The sequence below is a fragment of the Hetaerina americana genome, unplaced genomic scaffold (genome assembly GCF_022747635.1).
Source record: "Hetaerina americana unplaced genomic scaffold, ioHetAmer1.1.p SCAF_5, whole genome shotgun sequence".
NCBI classification, from domain to species: Eukaryota; Metazoa; Arthropoda; class Insecta; order Odonata; family Calopterygidae; genus Hetaerina; species Hetaerina americana.
The window spans coordinates 70174378-70197824 of record NW_027287095.1 but is presented as its reverse complement, the minus strand read 5'-3'; the positions used below and the strand labels follow the sequence as shown (position 1 = coordinate 70197824).

General features: G+C 37.0%; 1 protein-coding gene across 2 annotated transcripts in view; it reads left to right on the top strand.

Moving 5' to 3' along the window:
- The first annotated feature begins 2625 nt into the window (after positions 1-2625).
- LOC139694450 (calponin homology domain-containing protein DDB_G0272472-like) overlaps positions 2626-23447 on the top strand; it is a 59939-nt gene continuing 39117 nt past the window's right edge. The window contains exons 1-2 of one of the 2 annotated variants that reach the window (XM_071593041.1): positions 2626-2832; positions 15792-15990. In XM_071593041.1, the coding sequence (XP_071449142.1) occupies positions 15989-15990 (2 nt within the window). In that variant the 5' untranslated portion in view covers positions 2626-2832; positions 15792-15988. The remainder of the gene's footprint in view (positions 2833-15791; positions 15991-23447) is intronic. The other variant, XM_071593042.1, reaches the window with a different exon arrangement.

Sequence of the window (23447 nt, the reverse complement as noted above, 5' to 3'; positions counted from 1 at the left end):
ACGGTACTGCTGTTGGTGCAACTGTAGTGCAGATCTTGTTTGTAGAAATCTCTACCAATTTGTTCGGAAGTAAGTTTTCCATACTTCTCGAAGAAGAAGCTGACAGAAAAGCAACCGAATGCTAAGTTCGTGCTCCGGTTAGTCATTCATGCACGAATAGCTGCAAGAGTTAGTTTAGCGATAATAAAAAATGTTCAAGATTGAATCGATGAGTATAAATTATTATATTAGCTTTTTTCCAAATTTTATCTATCGAGCCTATTCGGTATTTGATCTATAAGTTTTTCTTTTTTGGGATTAGCGTTGAGTAATATTAGAACACGGATCGGAGATACGGACCGTTGGAAAAGCAGGCCAGACAAGAATAGAGGCCTTCGAAACCTGATTCTGAAAGCGGATTCTAAGATCAAATAGGCAGAGAAGGAATGAAATGAGGAAGTATACGGAAGATAGAAGAATCAGCATGGCCCACTACAAGTTAAAGGAACGCCAGTCTTGGGAAACTTTGGAACATAATGGATTTCTTAAAACCATTATTAAGTGAATATAGAAGGGAAAGCCCGCGAGGAAGGTCAGGTGAAGACGTAGGAGAGGCTATAAGGAAGATCTCTCAGAGTGTACGGGAGATAGCTTTGGGAAGAGAAGAGTTGAGGGCTGTAGACAACCACCAATCTTCTTATTGAAATTCCCATGAAAGTAAATATTACAAAAGATAAAATTGAAGCTTAGTTCTGGTTTTAAATTTCTCTTATTTTTATGGATTCATATTATTATTAGTTAACATGAAAATTTTCGAGCGACTATTCGCATCAGCACAGAAAATACAGTGGAAAACATATTTGCATTAAATTTAATATTCGAATATCGTTAGCAATTTACAAAAGTGTTACTGCAACATAAACTCACATTATTACATGAAATGAAAGACTGGTTCTATTTTAATAACAAGAATTCAGTCTATGTACGCTTTGAAACCATACAGAATAAAGTAACATTGAATCACGGCTTTCTTTAGAGCTGTACTAAAATATTAGTTGAACTTTGGGAAGAAGGATGCCCTTAGCAGTTTCTATCTGTTTTATAAACTACCACGCACATAAAATAAGAGACTAAATTGATTATTACTATCAAAACATACAAGCTCCAAAAAACTTCACAGTCGTGTAAAGTGATTCATTAAAATAATGCCTGAATACTCATTTAGTATATCATCAGCACATCATAATGCCTCAATACTCATACACCTTTTCCCACACTTATCAAAGTTCACTTTAACGCTGAAACGTGCTAATAGTATGATTTGCGAGCATATTTACTAAAACATGAGTATTTGAAGGTACAACGACAATATGCATAGACAATTTCAAGACTTAAGGACAGAAAGACTATACAAATGTCTTTAAATTTGTTTGGTTCATTGTCACCAAAGACCACAACGCCATTCGGGTAACGTTCATGGGCTAAATACGTCATGCTGCTGACCCAGCACATTATATCAAAATTTAATTTTTTAAATTGGGATTAAAATTATTCTTGCAACGACATTCAGCCAAAATTTCTCAATTACTTAGTTTCTAGTTACGCCACGTGAAAAATCGTGTAAAGAGCGTTTTCTAAAGACATGTAAAATGTAAGGAATATCTAAAAATATGCCGATGTAAATATCGTTTGATATTCTTTCGCACTCTCACAAATTAGCCGTGATTGGTCGTCGAATGTATTGAATTTATAGATTTATTTTTATTTTATATTTGGAATTTAAAGAAGTATAGATAACGATAGATTTATCCTATACTACCCGCCTATGTCGATTATTAGGGATCAACGTTTTACATCCGAAATTAGGACCAATTTTATCTTCCACCGGTTAAAACGTATCTGGATTAGAATGGTTACATGTTGGGCATCTTCAATATAGATATGTATGATGAGTCAACCTTTGCTTTACTTCAATATATTTTACCGTAATACCTCTGATATTTTTAAAGAGGAAAGTAAAAACGAACTGTTACCATTCGCGCCCTTGACATAGCACATTCGACACCCAGAATAGTCTTTGGTGTTTCCCGTACAGTTTGCTAAATTGTAAACACCGGAAGTGGAGATGAAATCACGGAAAAAACGTAGAGGGTTCCAGGAACATGGTCCCGGGCGTTCGCCGTCCGGGTTCCCTTCCCTTTGGACCCCTGCGCACCCATTCCCTGCGTATTCCCCCTAGGCACTTCCGCCGTCATCCCTGCACCCCCGAGATCCGGGACCGGTCGGCGCCACCCCCATGTGACGTCGCCCGTGATGTTTCATCCTCAAACCACGTTCTTGCCCCCCTCCCAATCCCCCTATCTCTCATTCTGCGTGCCCTCCGCCTACCAGAGGCAACCCCGTCCAAAAGGGATCGTCTCGAAATAGAGACAAGGGGCGGGCAGGACGTTCCATATTTATCGGAGGGAAGGGAGGGAGGGGGATGGGGCGGCGAGAAGGGGAGAGGTGCGAAGAGGAAGGAAGGGAGCTCCGGGGAGGGTGAGTAAGGCGGTGGGTGAAGAGCAAAGGGAGAGGGAGGAGTGGACGGGCGAGGGGAGGCAATGGAGGGGAAGGAAACCTCTCTAGGAGGGGGATGGTCCACAAAGATCCACGTACTGGCTACGGCGGCGGTTGAGTGTTAGTGCAGCCGTTTTGGAGAGTGGAGGAAGAAACGGAGTAAAAAAGAAGTTCGCAAGAGAGAGTGTTAAAAGAGGACCGAAGAGAGAAAGGGAGAGAGAGAAAGAGAGCGGGATATAGAATCCGGAGGAGAGCGCAATTTATTTTGTTTGGAAATTTTCGGGAGCCTAACGACAAGTAAGTACGCCATCCACGCGAAGTCTTGCCGATCCAACAGAACCCCTTGAGTACCGTATGAATACTCGCCAAAACAAAATACTCGATCGGAAGAGAATTCCTTACTTTTGTGCGATGAATGATCGCTAATTTCATGGCCGGAAAAGTATTTTTCCACGGGTTTAAAAATCATCAACAGAGAGAGCAGATTGTATTGTTCAATAAGGTAAATTACCTTCGAAATTACTACATCTGAGAATAAAATCTTTAATTGTTTTGATTATTTCAAGTGTTGCATAATATTTACCAGTAAAATTACATCGAGGGTAATTCGATACATAATTAATCTAATGATTCACTGTCATTTAAATAGTTACAGTAGACATAGAGAAACTTTCCCCTTTACTTATTGAGTATAGGTAAATATGAAATGAATCATATCTATTGACTAAAATATATGCATATGCAAACATCACAGCTCAAAATACATTAGACGAACGACATGGAAATGGCACATGACTTCTTTCTCATAGTAAAACAGTAACACTCCTAATGAATTATTACCAGGTTAGATAAATAAATATATGTATATATTAATAATAAGTATATATATATTATATATTTTTTCATTATTTGAAGCGCTTTTTGTGATCACAAACAATCATTATTCACCCTTTGCAATATTTAGAAGATAATTTAAGTGAGCGAAAATAATATCAAATAGAAGAAAAAAGCCATAAATTCAGTAAAATATTAATCACAAATAGAATGTTCACTTGCTTATTTAAGGAGTGATAGTGTGCGAAGCAGTTTGTAGAGGAGACATTCACAGCTGAAGGACTCAACCCCGGGATTGATGCAATAATTTCTTGCGCCATTGAAGTATAATGTCCAAGCGCGACGTACGCAACGACTTATCTCAACTATTTCCTCTTGCTTCATGTGCTACAGCAATGTGTAAATAAAACGCTTGATGGTGAAAGTACAAATATTTTATCTACTACCTACAGGAACCCTATCTTTTGGGAAAATTTTAAAAATAAATAATCTATCAATCAAAGCTTCACCTTTGCCATATTTTTAAAGCGATTAATGAGAAAATTAATTCCAGGTTGAAGTTGTAGACATAAACATCTGAAAGCACTGAAAACATTTAAGTTGAGCCAATTAACTTGTAGAATTGGATTTAGTTTCTAGGAGTGGCTCCATGCCGCTCAAGTCAGGCGCTTTGAGTCACCGAGGAATTTGCAGACGAAAATAAAAAAGAAATTATTTTGTTTGGCCTTACGGTGGCGTCCTTAGCTAAAACAATCGAATCAGTGACTCAGAGCCAACAAATTATTTAACACGGATACACAGAGATGATTCATCAACTATAGGCTAAAATTTTAAGTGGTGCTCTTTATTTTCACAAAAGAAGTTAATTCATACACTAGCATATCCGTATTTACATCTTGCTCACCGAGAAACATTCCAAGATGGTAATAATGGCTGCGCTCGCCAGGAATCTATAATACCCTAAGTCGTTAGGAATAACCACCCGTACTAGGAGGTATCAAGGGAAAAAACTTAAGGGTTCGCATCTCACATCGTACCAATATCTCGTGTTCATCATCGCTATCAATTCCTTCCCGAAAATGGGTGCTTACTGCGCACTAGCTGAAGATATTTTAACTCCCATCTCATCGTGAAATGGCCCCCAGCAATTTCAAACAGCGTGGGAATTTAATGATTGTTGTAAATCAAAGTAGAAAGTCTATATATCAAAATGCTCATTGCAGTCAACACAGACAATTTGCTAATAATTTTGGTGGAAATGCCTCGTCCTGAGGAATATTCCGAGACAATAAGAAAAAAGTATCATTAAACACACAAAATAAATGTCAAACAATAGATTCGAAATAGTCAAGCGACATAGTGTTAATAGAATACTATTTGAAATTAATGATTCCACTCTAGAAGGGATGTAGCAACACTGATATGGAATCCCATTTGCTAATCGCAAAACACAAATTGTCAAAATTGGAGAGCAGCGACTTTAGCACGAAAGCACGGCCATAAAACGCATAATACAGAGAAAGAGAGAGAACCCATAGTTATAATTTAAAGAAACTACACAAGGCAATCAAGATGACGATCGATGGGTTAAACCATAGCTTGGCCACAAGAAATAGCAAAAATTCATCAAGCTTACGAGTACTTTAAGGACCATCGTAAGCGTTAAGATATTAAACCGTGGAATTCAACGTGCAGCGTTGCGACAATGGGAACTACTACCTAGGAATTATTTAATAAAAAATGCGTCCTCGATACAGTTTTTAAAAATCTTGCTTTTGACGCATATTTAGCCAAAAAATCATGTATCGCTATTCCCGCGACTGCGGAACCACCATGTGCGCTTTTTATTCATTAATATTTGTTATCGTAAAAGCAAACATTTACCTGTCCTCATGATGGCCATAATAAATATTGGTCATGAATAACCAACATTTCACTTGTTTACCGTCATTAAAATCAATAAAAAATATGTTAAAAATCGGCAAAATATTGCCAAAGATTGCTTGCATATTCCACTTCATATAACTGGAAAATATGCAATCATAAACCAAATGTTAAAATGTAAATAACCTCGTCACAAACATTTACGGCGAATGTTTTTTTGAAAAATGAAGTACCAAACGGAGATAACACGACGAATTCTGGGGGTGCTTATTAAAAACTCGGACCAATTAGACCAAGTCTGAAAGAAATATTACGGCCGAGTTTACGTTTGAAGAAGAGATGAAACATCACTGTCGGAAGAACTCTTAATGAAGACAGGATGTTAAGGCAATTCTAAAGTGACTCGAAATAGTTACGATGAAATAACTGCTCGGGGAAAAAAATCACTCGTAACAAAAGGAAGTTAAGGATGAAAATGACTCGACGACTAAACTCATCCGGAATCCTCACCCTTGACAGCATGGCGCCCCTCAGAATAAAATAAGAGCCAGGCGCGACAGTTTGAAGTCATTAAGCAGTACGTGAGGGTCAATGCTCCAGCAATAAATAGCGGTCTCCAGTAATAAAAGTAAACTCAAAGTAAACATTCACCGGACCAAAATAAGAATGACGTCAACGAATATAAGTGCTCATCTTGCATAAAATACCAACTTGTTTGGGAGGTAATGCAACTTTTTCCGACCGTGCTTTGCACTTTGAAGTCAATTTTGAGTCGAGATAATTTTCTGAAAGGCTAGTTCGTTTAAGCAGGTTATTTTGGGTAAAGTGCCTTATTTAAAATATATTTAAGTCATCCGAATAGTACTAAAAATTATGCAGGGAAAGTTAAATTTCTTTTTAAGCGGCAAGTATTCTTAAGCAGCAACCATGGTTACATGGCTGTTTCAGAACTCTGGTGTGGGACCAAACGAAGGGATAAATTTCTCAAGGAGTCGTGCGGGGGTTTTCTAGATGTCTCTGAGTAAGGAATCAACCCCGCTACGGGGAAGCATTCCGGCGACCATGGATGTGGGAGGAATTCGAAGACGGAAAGCGTCGAAATTCTCGAGAGCACAAGTTTACCCTTCACAAAATGCATTCAAGAGTTTTGCGTCGAATAATTGGGCTGCATCGCAAATTGCAAAGAAACCCAGGTATCTCCGCAAGCCTGAGGAGCCAAGCCAACTTCTCCATGCACTCCAGTTGAGACAAGTAAACACATAGCACATCAATTAAATTTGATTTCAAGCCTAACGCATAAATTTTGACCCACCTAGCATCGCTATTTATATGCCATCCTTCCAATTGGCATCGTGAATTTAAATTCGATTCAAGGGTTTAGGCTCTTATTGAATGTACAGGTCCCCAGACTGGTACTCCATTTATACGATATGAGAAATATATGTTTAAAGTATATGATTATGAAACAAAACAAATATAGTTCTCTCCACTTCTCCGATTTCTGTGCGACGCTATATAGTGCTTGGGCGTCATGAAACACGTTGCACAGCAATAAAAAGAAAGTAAGGACTACACGAAATATATTTTCGTTAAAGATGTCGTCTAAATGAAACTCCCTCGATATTAAGCTTATCAATATTAGTCAGAGTAGTTTATTATTATTGGTATTGGTATTATTTATTAGTATTGAGTTACTATATTGATTTATGGGAAAAAATAATTACCGTTTCCTAATTCTTAATAGAAGATACCGGTTTTTCCATCAGATTTTCATCCACCTCCGTCTTTATACAGTCTTTAATACCCAATGATAAAATTAATAAATGAATCTAAAGTGCGTATCAAATGTGGAAATGTTCATATTTTTAAATATTACTTATTTAAATATGATAATTTCATGAAAACCAACGATTCGAAACCTCATTCGCATACGCAACCATCGTTATTAAGGAGGCGAAAGAGTATCAACACATTTAGTGAGAGGTTTTCAACCGTTGGCGTTATTCCACCAAGGCCACGTGTAAAAGAAACGTGCACTTGAATAAAATAAATAAAAACGCTCATTTCACGTAAACAAACACCAAAGCATTTGTATCAAATAGAAAAACCTTCCTAAACTAAACACACTCGCCCACTACCTTACTAAACACACAGACAGCACTCGCGCACTACCTCATCAATCATGTCACGATATTTCTGAACCGCGCCGATGAATTATGTCGTCGTTAAAAGAGTGCTTGCAGCCCTTTCTCTATGCTTTCGCCAAATGATTTCAGAGACGAGGTGAAGAGGACGAATGGGTTTGACTTCGGCACGTTCGTCCCTTTCAGGTGAACAATTGCGCTCAGGGTCAGTGCATTGGGAGCAGCCTTGGTAATGAAGTGCATATTCAAGTCAATCTTCTGAAATAAGGTCGATTTCTTTCGCAATGGAAGAGGTTCCCTCGAATCTTATTGAGCCTACGACGTCAACCCATCACGTCTTTATTTCTCAACCTCGGCGAATGGGAGTTTTGGATCCTTGTGGGCGTGAAAAGCAACAGGACACGTGCTTACAATGCGTGCGTGCGTATAAACGTGCTTACGTGATTTACAATAAAATTAGTGGCCTTGCTTTATACTCCATTTCTTCATTTACGTGCAGTTTGAAAGAACTTAAAGAGCGCGGAATTCCGTCAAAGATATTTAAGGAATAGGATAATTTGAACACGATTAATATACCATCCATCCGCGTTGATAAAAAGTAATTAACAAATATGGACTATTATAAATAAATAACTATACATTTATCTTCACTTAACGGCAATAGTAATAGTATATGTGCCACGAACAAATTTTAAAGCATTCATCATCGTATAAGAAGAGGACTTCACTGTAGAGTGTTTCTCGAAAATTATTCCGTTTCCACTTTTTTCAAAGCAGTTTGTTTCTACGGAAATCCGACAAAATATTTTAATTTTTGCGATGTTTCCTGTTTAAAATGAATTCTTGGAACAAGCATGAGTGACGCTGACATTTAAAAATCAAGAGAATAATTATTTCTTTATAATAGTTTCATTAAATTCAGTTCCCTTTTAAATATATTTTGACGCGTAAAAATGAATATCAGAATACGATAGACATTTGAAGTGTAGCGTTAACTTTTCATTTTCCAGTCGTTCCTTCCTAGTCTGGTTTAGTGAATATGCTAAAGTTATTTCGTTCTCTTTATTCATTAAATACAATTAACGCTCTCTAAGCTCCCTAAGACAGGCCCATCAAGCGCAACAGTAATTAATTACTTTGTTTGTATTGCTGTGTGGTCCAATGACTTTGAGCACTATAATAAATACAGGAAGCTTACGGTGTTATGAAATATTCAGCAAGAGAGAGGAAATGTTTGTTTGGAAAATTAGGGATGAGAAAAAATATATTTTATGATGCATGTAGAGTGCATAAACATGGGGAGTGCACTTAAAATAGAATTTAGCTTAGTGTACTTATTTTCTTATAACCTGCCAACTATGAAACCTATATTAAGGCGGAATAAGCAGAGATATATTGCAGCGGTATATATGAAATACAATGGCGAAAGAAATATCCTATTTCCTATTTTTACGGTAATCTCAGCGTTCCACTGCGAGGGTTTCCAAGGATTTCTGATAAAATCTAATTCCGAAGCCATGACTACTTATAAATACTGAAGCGGTAGATCAAATGAAATTCAATCGTATATATCTAGGTCTTCTACGATATCTTAAACCCCATAGTTATATCCGTGATCCTAAAAAATCAGTTGTATTAATGACGAATGACTTATTATTTCATAGTCAAATATTAGTAAGTGGATCCGTTCAATCTTCCCGATTCCTTCCCAATAGAAACCATCCATTCTTTCTTTTTCGCATTAATACTTTTTACTTCTGGAAGCTTCTAATTTTTACTTCTGCCATGAGCAGCCCAAATATTTGTTCCTCGGCTGCTTCAGTAAATAACCTGAAGGTTGTTTTGATAGATAAAGGAGGAGCTCACCTCGTAATAAGCACTACAGTGTGTGAAATTTCTTCATCAGGGTAGGGGAAGCAGTTCCCTGTCCCGTCTGTGGTTTTCCAGGGAGAGTTTCTGGTACCCAAACAATCAGACAGACAACTTATCTAAAGCTGGCGATGCTTAACATGAGCAGGTATTAAAAATCCAGGTCTTTACGGTTTATACTGGACTGTCCTACCAACTAGTCAACCACGCCCCCGAGGAATGGCAAAACAAAATATTCTAGTGTAAAGTAGAACGCCCGAAAAGATGACGGGTGAATTATTCTGTCTGGTAGAAAAGGGAAATCGTTGGGAAAAGCAAGACCGGCGAAAGGCCCTAGGTTAGAGCTCATCTCTAAATTATGTCCTAAAAATATTCACTCGTTTTCAAGGTGAATAATGGACAGTCACACTTGAGCCTCGAGGAGTTGGATGGATCAGAGATGAAGCGAGAGAGTGAGAGAGGGCGAAGAGTGGGAGTGACAGGCTCGGAAAAGGCAAAAAACGAAGACCTGTGAAGCGGAGGCTACCGGGGAGGCTCCAGATAAGCAAAAACAGCAGGGATTAAAGATAAATATTTCGGGAGGCACGTGGGAAACGGGTTTGGGTGCCACCGAAACGGCCTGGTGCACCCGCGGTCCCTCGCTTGTTTTCCTTACCCCTCCCTTGCACGAAGGACGAATTTGGAATGAGGCCGCACCTCATCGTGACAGGATGGAAGTCGGGCAGCGTAAATTCTCGTAAGACGGACGAGAGGCCAGAAAGTAGTAAGATGCGTGGAGGACGTTTGGCTACAGTCTTGGCGAACGGGAATGCTACGTCAAAGACACCAAAACAAACGGTAGTTTTCATAATGTTGTACGACAAACTTCAGTCTGTATAAAATGTTATAAACAGCACAATGGAGGCCAAGCATTGCTCTTTAATTCGTCACGCGTGAACGAGAGGGCGGTTTCATTCGACGGACTTCGTTATAACCTTCATAACGCGTGTTTATTAATACAGTGGGTGAGCAAAAGGTGCGACAGTTCTTCAAAGTTCTCTTTGCGTAATGCGATTCCTGTTCCATACGATGGCGAACTGCTCTGAATAGAAAAACCGTACTTTTGATAGCTATAAAATACTGCAAAAATATTATATTGCTCTTGTTTATTTTTGTAGCTAAGTAAACATAGACGCTGAAGCGGTTTACTTTGTGTCCATCTTTCCGTGATCCCCAATGCATTGCCCCCACATGCAAATCATTTGCAACGATTGCCCGTTATTAACCATAAATTTAAATCTTCGATATTGTAGCTGGTGAAGGATTTTAAAATGCACAGGAAGAAGAGTAACGGAAAAGAGAGAAAGTTTGTAAATGCGATTTGATTATACTTGAAAAAACTTAATAGTAGATGGGTTAACCAGTCGAGGCTGATTTTAAACATTAAGTCAGTTTCAGGTGTTTTCTCATGGGCAATAAAAATATAAATGCCATTAATGAATAATTGAAATGAACTATTGACTGAAGTTTCTACTACTGTTTGGAGTGACTAATACCGATTAAAAATTTTTATATCTATGCCTCAAATTATTTTCATCCATATAGAGGAACTTGGGAAATATTTACTGGGGTTCTTCATTGATTTTTTCCACGCAAAATTTTAGCTTTTTTCATAAAGTTCAATATTTTCATTTTAATGAAATATTGCACTCCTTACTTGTGCTTATTTTATGAACATTCATCTCTCCTTCTTCGTGTTTTTCCTTCCGTTATTAGAATTCACGCCGGACCTTTAAACATCCTGATGAAATTTTGTCTTCACTTTCTCGGGGTCAATTAGCAGAAAAATCTTACTTCTTTATTCACAACACGCTTAAGATATTTTTTATATCTATGTGGACAGGTGCAAATGTATTTACACCGATTTCGATCCTTATTTTTATCTTCACATTACCATGGTAAACGAAGAAGTCAAATTTAAGATATTTACGTAAAATCTGCCTCGAAGTCGGGAAACATAAGGTAATTTAAATAACTTCGCGAAATATAGAAGGAAATCGAAAGATTTTGGCACGCGCTTCGACCATTGTCACATTTGATTCATCTCATCTCCTATCCCTCAACAAGCCTCGATCTTCATTTTTTTCCACCGGTAAAATTATTCTTGATTTTTCTCCCTCTTACGTTTCATACAGGACGTGCTAAGCAATCTCAACTAGTATTTCCTCTGGAATTACACCATATCAAAAGAATTCCCCATGAAAAACCACGACGACACGCTATTTGTTTCAAACCTGTCCATTGCTATAATAAACAAATATTTATTAGTGAGCTTACATATATTGTGTTGCGTGGTTGTCATTTGGCGACGCGGATGACAAATTAGGTAATCAGCCCCTTTAGGAATAGGTGGACAATTTATTCTGGATAGAACTTTGATGGAGCACGATAATTATGGAGAAGATTATATTATTAAACTTGAACGTTAAAGTAATATTTAATTTAAAGTGAAATTCGAGATAAAAGTAATTTTTTGCTTGATCCTATAAAATTCTAGTTGAAATTCGTCCATTTCTGTCGAATTGCACATGCTTACCAGTTAAATGCGACAACAATGCGTTGCTATTTCCCTCGATATTTATCGAAAATGTTTCGTAAGACGCTAAAGTGCTTCCATTAGCCTGCTTTGAAATAAAGGTACCGAAATGTCAACATTCGAGCATCACATTCGAAGGATGGAGTTTCGCACACGTGGTAATCAACTAGCGGTCAAAATAATCGACGGCAATTCGGTCCCCGCTTTCATCAGTACGAGAAATGGGTGCTCCATTTGCGGCACTGTCTTAAACCCTCTTAGACCACCATGATGATTATTTTTCATGAGATCGCTTAAAATGTTGCCACGCTCAAATGGAAAAACACTAAAGAAGATATGAAATACTTGGCGCGTAATAGATTACGCTACACTCTGATTGGGACGACGTCGTCGGGGAGAAGGAGGAATTAAAGACGGCGGGAAGGAGGAAAAGGTATGCAAAACGAACTATTCCATTCATGCCGAGTCCTTCACTCTTCTCTTTTCATTCGCGAGGTCAAGTCGAATAAATCCCTGAGATGTTCTTTGTAGTGCACTATTAACACGAAGGCATCTCCGTGACCTGGTATTCGCGCGCTAATCTCCCGAGATACGAGGGGGGGGCGGAGGAGGAGATACGCGAGGAATTGGCGAGGGGTGCGGAGGACAAGGGGAAGGATTGTGATGGGGAGAGGGGGATGTTTTGCCCTGCTCCATTAGACTGAGGTAACAGAGGACGCAACACGGAAGGGCACGTGGAAGATTCGGGTCCATTACGGCGGAGGGAGGGGGAAGGATGCCAGGGGCCGTCCGTCGAGGAGATTGGAATCAGGTCACGTGCCCTTTTGTCTCCTGGTTCCTTTTTTGTGTTCCGCTGAGGTGAGAGCGCATGTAAGCATTGGGGAGGGGGAGGGGTTTGGGGGGGTGGAATAAAAAGCTAAGAATAGGCACGCGTGAAATGAGCAAAACGGTTTCGTCTGGATTGGACCATGTAGGCCCATCCTCGCATTCCTCTTTCCCGAACGGAGGAGGGAGACTCATGAAGGGAGAGCTCGTCGGAATAATTTTCAGTCGAGAACTTGAGATTTGCATTAGATCCTGCTTAGGGGCCTTGATCAATTGTTCAAATTGAGCGAAATTGAACCGAGTAAGAGAGAACCTGAATGGTGAATGGAACAATGTGGTATTTATCACATTTGACGCAAAGCCCTTCAATTAACTCCAGCCGGGTCTTTTGATACGGCAGGGAGGACGGTAAGATCTTGCCATTACATCGCAGCACAGGCAATGCGCTGAGTATTTCTCAACGAAACTAGGTTTGATTAATATGAGTTACTCACAAAGATCACAGGGAAATTCAAATTTACCCGGTGTTTCTTTTCTTCGGTTAGGGGATGGATTTTATCATTATCCGGTAATATCGCTCTTTATATAGACATAGTAGGCCAGTGGGTAGACTGTTGGACTAAGCAACCGGGGGAGGTTCGATTCCCGGGGACGCGTCTGAGGACACCTCCACTTCCCCCAAGCTCTATGGATTTTTTCGGGTACCAGATCTTCCTGGAAAACATGAGGCGACGCAGCGAGAGGTACTGGCCACCACCCCCCAACCCTAATTCGTAAATTTCGCCGACGTTGGGCGAACTGGTGAACTATACCCAAATCTATGAAACCGATTTTTGGGTGGATAACTTTGGTATGTTCTTTCTCGCTCAGGTTAAATTTATTTCATTTGTTCATTGTCGTATTTTTCATCTTCAAAAAATTATGCTCGAAATAACTCTCTTTAACAGGTAGCGCCTGAAGTGAATATAGAGCTGGTTAAACTTTTGTGTCCCTCGGTATTTGAAAAGATAAACATGTATAAAATATTCACGTGCTGGAATAAGATTTCAACGTAACGTAAAATTTTCCAGCAAAAATAAAATTTCTATTCTTATAAAAATTATGGCGCAGTAAACATCTACATCGACATGAAATTTACACAATACCCCGCAAGTTACCACAAGGGCGTGTTACCAGCCATGCATGCACAATCGCAATCATGTTACCTCTGCACAAATATTAGTTTGATCATGCCCTCGATAAATTTTAATCACATGAAAGAAAGTACTTACGTGCAGCAATATTCAATAATAGGATACATATATTCAAAGCATGCAGTAGAACTGTCAAAAAGATATGTCAATTTAATAAAAAGAATAACATGCATATGGAGGAGGTTAACATCTAACTAAGTTGAAATATCAAAGTTCGATAATCCTCTCATTACAATTCCCAAGTGTGCTTCGTATGCATCTTAACCTTTCATTTACCATTCCGCAAATTTCATGAATATGTTTTCTCCAAGACATATCCATAGTCATCGTTACATCTAAGTATTTTATCAATTCTACGTACGTTATGTTGGTTCCCTGTAGATTGTAAGTGTTTTCGGCATCATGTGATGTATTTCCTATGGAGAAGTGAATTTCACTCAAACAAATATCTCCCTCCATTTTTAAAACAACAACAGCACCATCAAAAACACTCATGTCCAAAGTCATGTGAATTTACGTGTGATATTGGCAAGAAATGTATAAATGCCTACGTTTATATTTATCAACAAAAAGCATCTAACTTTGGCAACATTAATTTTTCCAAATCTTGAGCTTGTCGAGCGCATAATTTTTTTAGTGCTTGAAGGCGAATGCTCGCCGTAGGGGCTCGATCTGCGACAACTGCTATGAGTTACGGCTTTCTGGAAGGTTTTTATAGTATATTCCGAAAATATACATATAACTGTGCACACGCTAGCGTATGAATGCTGTGCCTTACTATTCATCATTAATTATGTCATGGCAAGTTTAAACACAACTTAATTAATAGAAATGTATAGGAGAATACTTAAGTATTTTAACGAAATACGCTCATCAAAACACTGTTGGTCTAACTCAGAGAATACTACTCTAGTGCTATTCGCGACCAGAGCGAGGGGTTTCATTTACATGCACCATCAACAAAATACACCCTGGGTACGTATCTTTCTTTTCAGCACCTAGCTCTGAACTTAAGGTTGATAGTTTGCATGCGCGAACGCTCCAGTCTCACCTAATATTTTTGCTCTCACACCAAACGCTACAAGCATAACAAAATTTTATAATTTAAACAATATTGTGGCCAGCTCACTAACATAAAATGAAAGCTCACATACATATTAACGCCTATTTACAAATAGATTTAATTAAAAAACAGTCTCACTCTTCACTCCGGTCATTTTTTTATGATTCACAGTGGAAATGATTGATATGTAAAACAAATTAAAATCTGAGCGATAAAGCCAGTCTTATGACTTGTGTATGATATTTTGTTATGAAAGAACTGCATATCTATGCGTGTATATAGTTTTGATATTTTAATCTTTTTAAGTGAGTGACTAACCTAAAAAATTATAATATTTACGTACTTTTAGTCAGTCTTCAAATCTTTCTCTCGTAGTTTCCCCAAATTCAACAACAGTACATATTAGTGAAAATAGTTCAAGCGAAACAAAAATATTTGCAATTTAACTGAAATAGTCGAGGATTTATCCATACATTGTCAGCATATCCGTAAATACTATCAAATTCCTCTGTAAAAGCACTCTGATTTTAAACAACATAAATAATCACTGAAAGATTTAGGTGTACTTCAGGGGTATATAACAAAGATAAACGGCTTGTTGTAAAAAATGCATTTCTTGTATATTTTCCATTTTGGAATTAGTTTCATGCCCAAGTAGTTTGATGATTGAAAATATTTATATAGAATAACAAAATATTTTGAATTATACCATGAATATATGATTAATTGTAACTGCACGCAACGAGATGATTTTTAAATTGTTACGTGCTTTTAATATTAAGGAAATTTATTGATATTATCTGTATCTATGTTATTGCCAAAAGGCTTGATGGGAATTCAGGTTTTTGGATTTTATTAACATTTTCCAGGTTTTATAACTTGCCGCATTGGAAGTGCATTAGTGACGACAGGATTCTACTTTTCAATTGGTCGTTGCTGTTGTGGTTTTGGGAAGTGGACGTCGCAGCCAACAACGGATAAATAAATAATAGTTCAACTGTGCTTACTCCGTCCCTATTCATATAATATATCCAACCGCTTTTCCTTGCTTTACTGCTGAATCACCATGTAAGTGAACTAAAACAAGAAAAAATATGTGCATGAGACTTATTAATAATCTACATTTTCTCTGTATTTTTAACATTTCAATAAGTTATATGCATGTTCTTCTCGATTTTAATGGGAATATTTTGTAACAAGGGTGATATTTGTTGATGAAGATATATTGTACGTAATTGAATTCAACCACCCTTCGATTTCCGTTCGGTTGTTGGAATATTTACAATTCACTTAATTTTTATCTCTGACAGAATATTTAAATATGATGGCTGAGCGATTAGGAAGGATCATAAATTTGAATTCACATGATGTATCGCGCAAGTATTCTTATGTTATATCGTAATCTAAATGCACCACGATTAGGTAGTACAAGTTTCATTAATGATTTGACTCTACTATCGGGTAAACGGAGGCTGTTGCAAGTAGAAGCTTGTTCAGTTGGCCAAAGGCAACGATTATCACGTGAAGAGTAATGCGCAGTCTTGAAATTTTTTACCACCTGCTCAAATCGTCAGCTTAATGCTGCTAATGCAATGCTACAGGAGGCATGTTGAGAGTACTTCCTTTCCCGTAGCATAGGAAAGTGATTTAAAATGTTTAAAGATGAAAGATAATTTCAGAGGGAGGTGACCTTGAAGCTCCATATCAATTCTCTTATGGAAATTAATATTAACACCGCTGCTGTAATTTTGAGTGAATATCGTCGAATAACATTAAGAGCACTATCAGAAATGCTTATACAAGCTACGGGTTCGATTCCCTTCCTGTAGGTTACGGGTTCGATTCCCACCTCGGAGGGTGTTTGAATTTGTTTTTCCCAATTCCATGAAAAAAAATCCGATGTAAATGTCAAAAAGGCTATTTTGGATAGGTGCTAAATAAATAAATATTGGTATTTTTATTGGGTGCCTCACCCTATGCTGTCGGAAAAATTGCACATGAGACTTATGAATGCGCGGTGAGTTCCGGAACTGCTCATCCCGGACGACAGAAGATTCGCATGAAGGTTTGCTCTAATTTAGTTGACATCCCCGGAAGATGAGGAGTTTCACTCAAAGAGTATCACTGTAATTGAAACTTGGGCTACATCATTTTGATCCAGCGAGTAAACAGCAAAGATCCGACTTCAAAAAATCTAAATTGTTAGCTTCTATTAGGCCATATCAATTTTAGATATTCAGGAAATGGTGTACATGGGTATACCCAGAAGTACCCGGTCTTACCTAGACATGGCGGTAGTTGTTTGAAAAATATCACTGTATTAGAAATTATGCTATCTATTAAGCATATGCTTCAAGTTTGAAGGCGCCACGTTGTTTAGTATTTGTTTGGCAACCATCAGTATTGAAAGTTTTCAGTGAATTTGTAAAAATGGAGAACATTGGTCATCATTATGTGATACAATACTTTTATTTGAAAGGCCTCAGCCAAACCAACATAAAAGGCTGAACTGGATTCTATCCTGGGTGATTCTGCTCCTTTGTTTACAACAGTAACATATTTGGTAGCATAATTTAAACGATTCCGTACGAGCTGTCAAGACGAGCCTCGCATTGGTCGACCAAATGAGGTGAAAACTCCAGAAATGGTGAAGAAAACCCACTAAGTGATACTGGGTGATCGTCGATTGAAAGTGCGCGAGCCAGTAGATATAGTAGGCATTTCAAAAAGTGTGGTACATTTAGATTAGCAGAAAATTTGGACATGAGAAAGCTGTGTGCATGATGGGTGCAAAACCAGTGTCTATATTAGTGACACTCAAGCAAAACCAGTGACATGAAGATGCTTCAATTGGGTGCTCAGCCAAGTTTCACAGCAACAAAGCAGAATTTTTGCGCCGTTTCATAACCATTGATGAAACATGGGTCCATTACTTCACACCCGATACAAAATAACAATCCGAACAATGGATTCAAAAGGAAAACTGGCTCCAAAGAAGGCAAAGACCGATTCATCTGCAGGAAAGGTCATGGCGTCGGTTTTTTGGGATTTGCGTGGGATAATTTTCCTTGACTATCTTGAAAAAGGAAAAGCTATCAACGGAGAGTATAATGCGAACTCATTGCAGCGTTTGAACGAAGAAATGAAGCAAAAGCGGCGTTGTTTCATCAAGACAATGCTCCAGCTCACAAATCCGTTATTGCAATGGCCATAGTATTTCATGAAAGTTTGAATTGCTACCTTATGCGCCCTATTCGCCAGATTGAGCCCCCTCGGATTATTTTCAGTTCGCAAACTTGAATAAATGGCTCGGTGGTCAAAGATTTTCCAACCGTAATGAAACACAACCGAAAGAAGTGATGCCGGCAGTTAATGGCTATTTTGAGGATCAAGACAGTTCTTATGAAACTAAGGGTATCGAACTTATTGAACATTTCTGGGAAAAGTTTATAGAACTGAAAGGAGATTATGTTGAAAAATAAATACATTTTTTTCCAAAACTTTTGTGTTTTCTTTGTTGGATCGGGTACTTCTGGGATGACCCTTGTATAAGTATGTAGAACCAGCACGCAAAAATGTAAATGGAGCGCACTATAAGGATGTAATGAATATTCTCTAAGGACAATTCGATCGCCAAATACGACCCCCTTTCAAAGTAACTGGCTTGATGCTACACTACCTTAAAGCACGGCCATGCATCGCAAAATTTGTTGCTGAATATCTCGCGAAAATCAATAAAAGAGCTTTTCTCCTCCTCCTAATAGCCCAGATCTAGTGTGCCCCATGTGTCATTTTCATGTTCTCCAGCGTAGAGAAAAACCTTTGCGAAAAGCGTTTTTCGTCATCGGAAGCAGGCGCATGTGAGCTGAATAAGTTTAAAATTGCCACAACTCCTTCTGACGCAATACTGAAGTCAAATCAATGAAACCTGCCCATACGAGGTCTGGTATGTTCACTCTTTAGTTAATCCCTTCCATAATACCTGTGAAGAAGTTTTTTTCATGAAGAGAAAAACTAAGAGTGCGGGTGTGCATATATATATATATATATATATATATATATATATATATATATATATATATATATATATATATATATATATATATACATACATACATACATACATACATATAAATATATAAAAACATAGATGTAGATTTTTAAAACATAGAAACACAGAGAAAGGACACTCACATGTGTAGTTTTGACGTTTCGACAGCACGACCGTCGTCATCAGAATCGACATATGTGATTGTCCTTCCTCTGTGTTTCTATGTTTTAAAAATCTACATCTGTGTTTTTATGTATTTGTTCGTCACCGAAGAGCGTTCCATTTCGAATATATATGTGTATATATATATATATATATATATATATATATATATATATATATATATATATATATATATATATACATACATATATATATATACACGTGTGTGTATGTTTATAACATATACAAATATATTTATTCATACATCATTACTCTACTACGATTTGAACTTGATGGAATGTTATTATATGAGCTGCTTCTCTAAGATAAATTTAATTTAAATATTCTCTTACAAATGTGATCTCCAATTTATGAATGTTGACATCTGTTGCACAACAAGTGGAAGTGATATCAAATAATCGTAGTTAACAGAAATATTTGGGAGATCAAACTATGAAAACTTGTGAATTTTACGCGCAAATTATGAGAAACAAGCCCAAGGTTCGAGGCATAACAGGCGTTAATAGATTTTAATCTTAGATACCAAACTTATTTCCACGTGCAATAGACAAGGTTTTGTTTTCGGTGTTTTGTGGCTTGTGTGTGCTTCAGTCATTCACAATAGCTACGTAAAAATGAACTCAATTTTACCAGAAACCTTGCAGTATATTTTTTAAAGATTCAGAAAACTTTTAAATAGAATGCGAAACAATTCTCCGTAAAGATGAAATAACGGTACTCGTGCAAATGAATTATAATGAGAATAGACATTACTTTTAAAACGAAGTGCGGTCAAATTCATTAGATAAGATTCCGTAAATCTCAATTACATTTGCGTTAAGGTGAACAGAGAATCAATACGCTGTTAAAACAGAGTTAAAATTAAATTACTGTCTCAATGTGTCTCTTAATGGATTTATTTCATCTCCATTTTTCATTTCGACGACTTACTTAAATGCGAATATGAAACTAATCCAACTAAAATTTTAGTGAAAACTTGCACCGGTTCTTATCCTACATAACAGGGATATTAATATGCTCCGACAGTTTTTGGATAGATCATTTGTCAAAATGTGTTGAAAAGTCTATTTTCAATTTGGTTTATTCTTTCTTTTAATAGCACCTGCTGTTTTTTTTACATTTGGCAAACAAACTAAATGTACCTCAAATTCATGGCACAAGACTTCAAACATTCCCATATTATCCGCTAAACGATCTGCGCCCTTCCTGGCGCGCGAGGCAGTCTCTTCTCTTCAAGAACGCAAGCCCACAAGCTCTTCGTCATTCGCCCAAAGTAGTTTTTTCCCACACCCACCCGCAGACCACTCAGGCGCTGGCAAAACAGGCGTGAACGAGACGGCAGCCTCGTCATTTCTGAACGGGAATCATCAAGAAGTCGGAAATAAAATAGCCCCAACTTTCTTCGGTCCATTTTCGAAAAAAGGGCGGGGAAAATTGGCACATCGGGAATATTGAATTATAAAAATATCATTCGGATTTTAATATGATCCCTTTAGTCGTGGTTGCGTTAACATTTTAAGTCATTCTGTTCCAAAACTATCCATACCCTCAGTATAAATTTGTTTGCTTCACTTTTAATTGGTGAGTGATGTCAACAAGACCTTAATCACTGAGTACACCAATCCAGAACGCAATTTCATTTTTCGGCTATCTTCCAATTATTCTTACCATTCATAATTCGTCTCCAATTCTTTGTATCATAATATAAATCCATTATTTTGTTCGATCATGTTCTTGCTCCAGTAATAGCAGAACGTAAAAATTTCTATAATAGAACAAAAATATCCATTCAATATTTCTGAGTCATTAATAAGTTCAGTTTGTAATCATACACAAACTGCCATCCAAGAGCTCAAAATCCAATCAAGTATATTTATTTTCAATCGAAAATTAAAATCTCTTGAATTATCAAACTTTGAAATTTCGACGACTCCATGTTTAAGGAAATGTGTATTTTTCAATTGCCCTGAATACAGAATTAAGAGAATCCTAAATAAGCAGAATAAAAACGGAAATTAATTTTTTTTAATCTAACCAAGATATCTAGATGGAATAAACCTGAATATGAATAGCCCAACCTGGATATGGAATAAACCATAAACGTAGCAATCAACCCGAAGGTCGGTTTGGAAGGTGATCGTAGTAGACCACCCAGTACTAAGCCCGACGGCGTGTGAAATTCACACATCAGAGTAGGGGGGGGGCCAGTTCCCTGTTGTATATGGAATGTGGAAATGAAATTGATATCTTTTAGTTTCTTTTGTGATCAAATGAAAGGAAAAGAGTTGTTTTTACTCCGAGTGAATACTTATCGAGATGTTAGCCCTTGAGCCGGCCAAAAGGATAGTCTTTCTTGTGGAAGAAATATACGAAGAGGAGTGAGCAATAGAGTATAAATATTAGTCGTCGAGTAGATAATTCCCTGATGGAATATATTTTTTCTCAAGATAAACGAAAAACCAGAATCATCTATTTGAACCATGCTACATTTTTCTGTTGGGGTAGGTTCTGACGGGAGATAGCTGTTGCTAATTCGAATGCAAATATTTTTTCAAGTCTATTTCCGCATCACTCATCAACCATTAAGAAAATCGCAAAACCCAATTCTTCGATAGCCTACAGGATGCATCAGCGCCCAAGCATCGACGAATCTTTCTCAAGTCCTCCCTGGATACGACTATCACTGTGGCGTAAATGTCGGGATAAACAAAACGGATATTTTTTTTCTGGAGCGGAGCCAATTTGGAAACTTTCATCGGCGTGGGGGAGTAGGGCAAGACGAAGGGGAAAACTTTTGCCAAAGGTGACGGTTTGATGCGGGGTGGGCTCCCTCATTGACACGCCGCGGTCCTTACATTTTTTTCCGATGAATGCATCCATAAAATACGAATTTGCCGAGTCACAATTAGTCTGGTAAAGCAGTTGCGGACATTTATAAGAGATTTGTTAGCTTTATACGTGATGCTTGGCTCAAATACTGGAAATACTAGTATGAATGGAATGATGATCTGGAAGAAAGATTCAAGCTACCAAAGACATGTTTTTCGTTCAGTGATTGCTGTATCCACAGTTGTCCCACGCCATGGTAAGAGTGAGTTATGATTTCCATATGATACTATTAGTCATAATAATTCTCAGAGATTTTCAGGGAACGCAAAAAGGGCAACCAGCTCTTTTCCAAGTCATACTTAAATGTCCTATTTGAACGTGATTTGGAATATTTTTTATCAATAAAAAGAGTATGAAAAAATTGTTGCGTTTATTTCTTGCCAAAAATGTTACCGCAGTGTAAAAATATTGTTTAATTGGATATTATAAAAACGAATTAACGAATACCATGCATAGAGACAACTACAGTTTTTAAAGTTCAATTCTTAGGAGAAAAGAGTCAACGCGGCACAACGCACACTTCTAGAATGAAAATATTATTAATTTTTGCCTGAAAATTGATTATTAGAAATTTGAAATGGCTTATACAATAAAATTCCATATAATTCATATTAATGGACATGGATCACACACATATCTTCGTTAAAAATCTCGATTCCATGGAAAACATTCATGTAAATGCTGAATAGACGAAGATAAATTTTCGGTGACCTATCCGAGCCACTTTTTTTGCGATACTAGCATTCGTAAAAATTATCTTAGAAAATAATCAATCTGTTTCTATGTAAATGAGTATTTGTTCGCCGTTTGGCGGGATTTCGTGTTTGAATGTATGCATATATATATATATATATATATATATATATATATATATATATATATATATATATATATATATATATATATAACACACAGCGCAAAATCTTCAGGTATATACAGTATATAATATATATATATATAATATATATATAGTATGACAGTACATTTACACATACATTATACAAATATATATATATGTATAATGTATGTGTAAGTGTACTGTCATACTAATATACATGATGTAAGACTATTAATCAGTTCACATTCTGCAAGCCAGTACTAATTTGCAATTAAACTAATGTGTACACACACACATACATATATATTATATATATATATATATATATATATATATATATATATATATATATATATGTATATATATATATATATATATATATATATATACATATATATATATACATATACATATATATTATATATATGTATATATATATATATATATATATATATATATATATATAAAACCATAAACACAGTAATCAACCCGAAGGTCGGTTTAGTAGCTGATGGTAGAGTTCACCCAGTACTAAGCCCGACGGCGTGTGAAAGTCACACATCA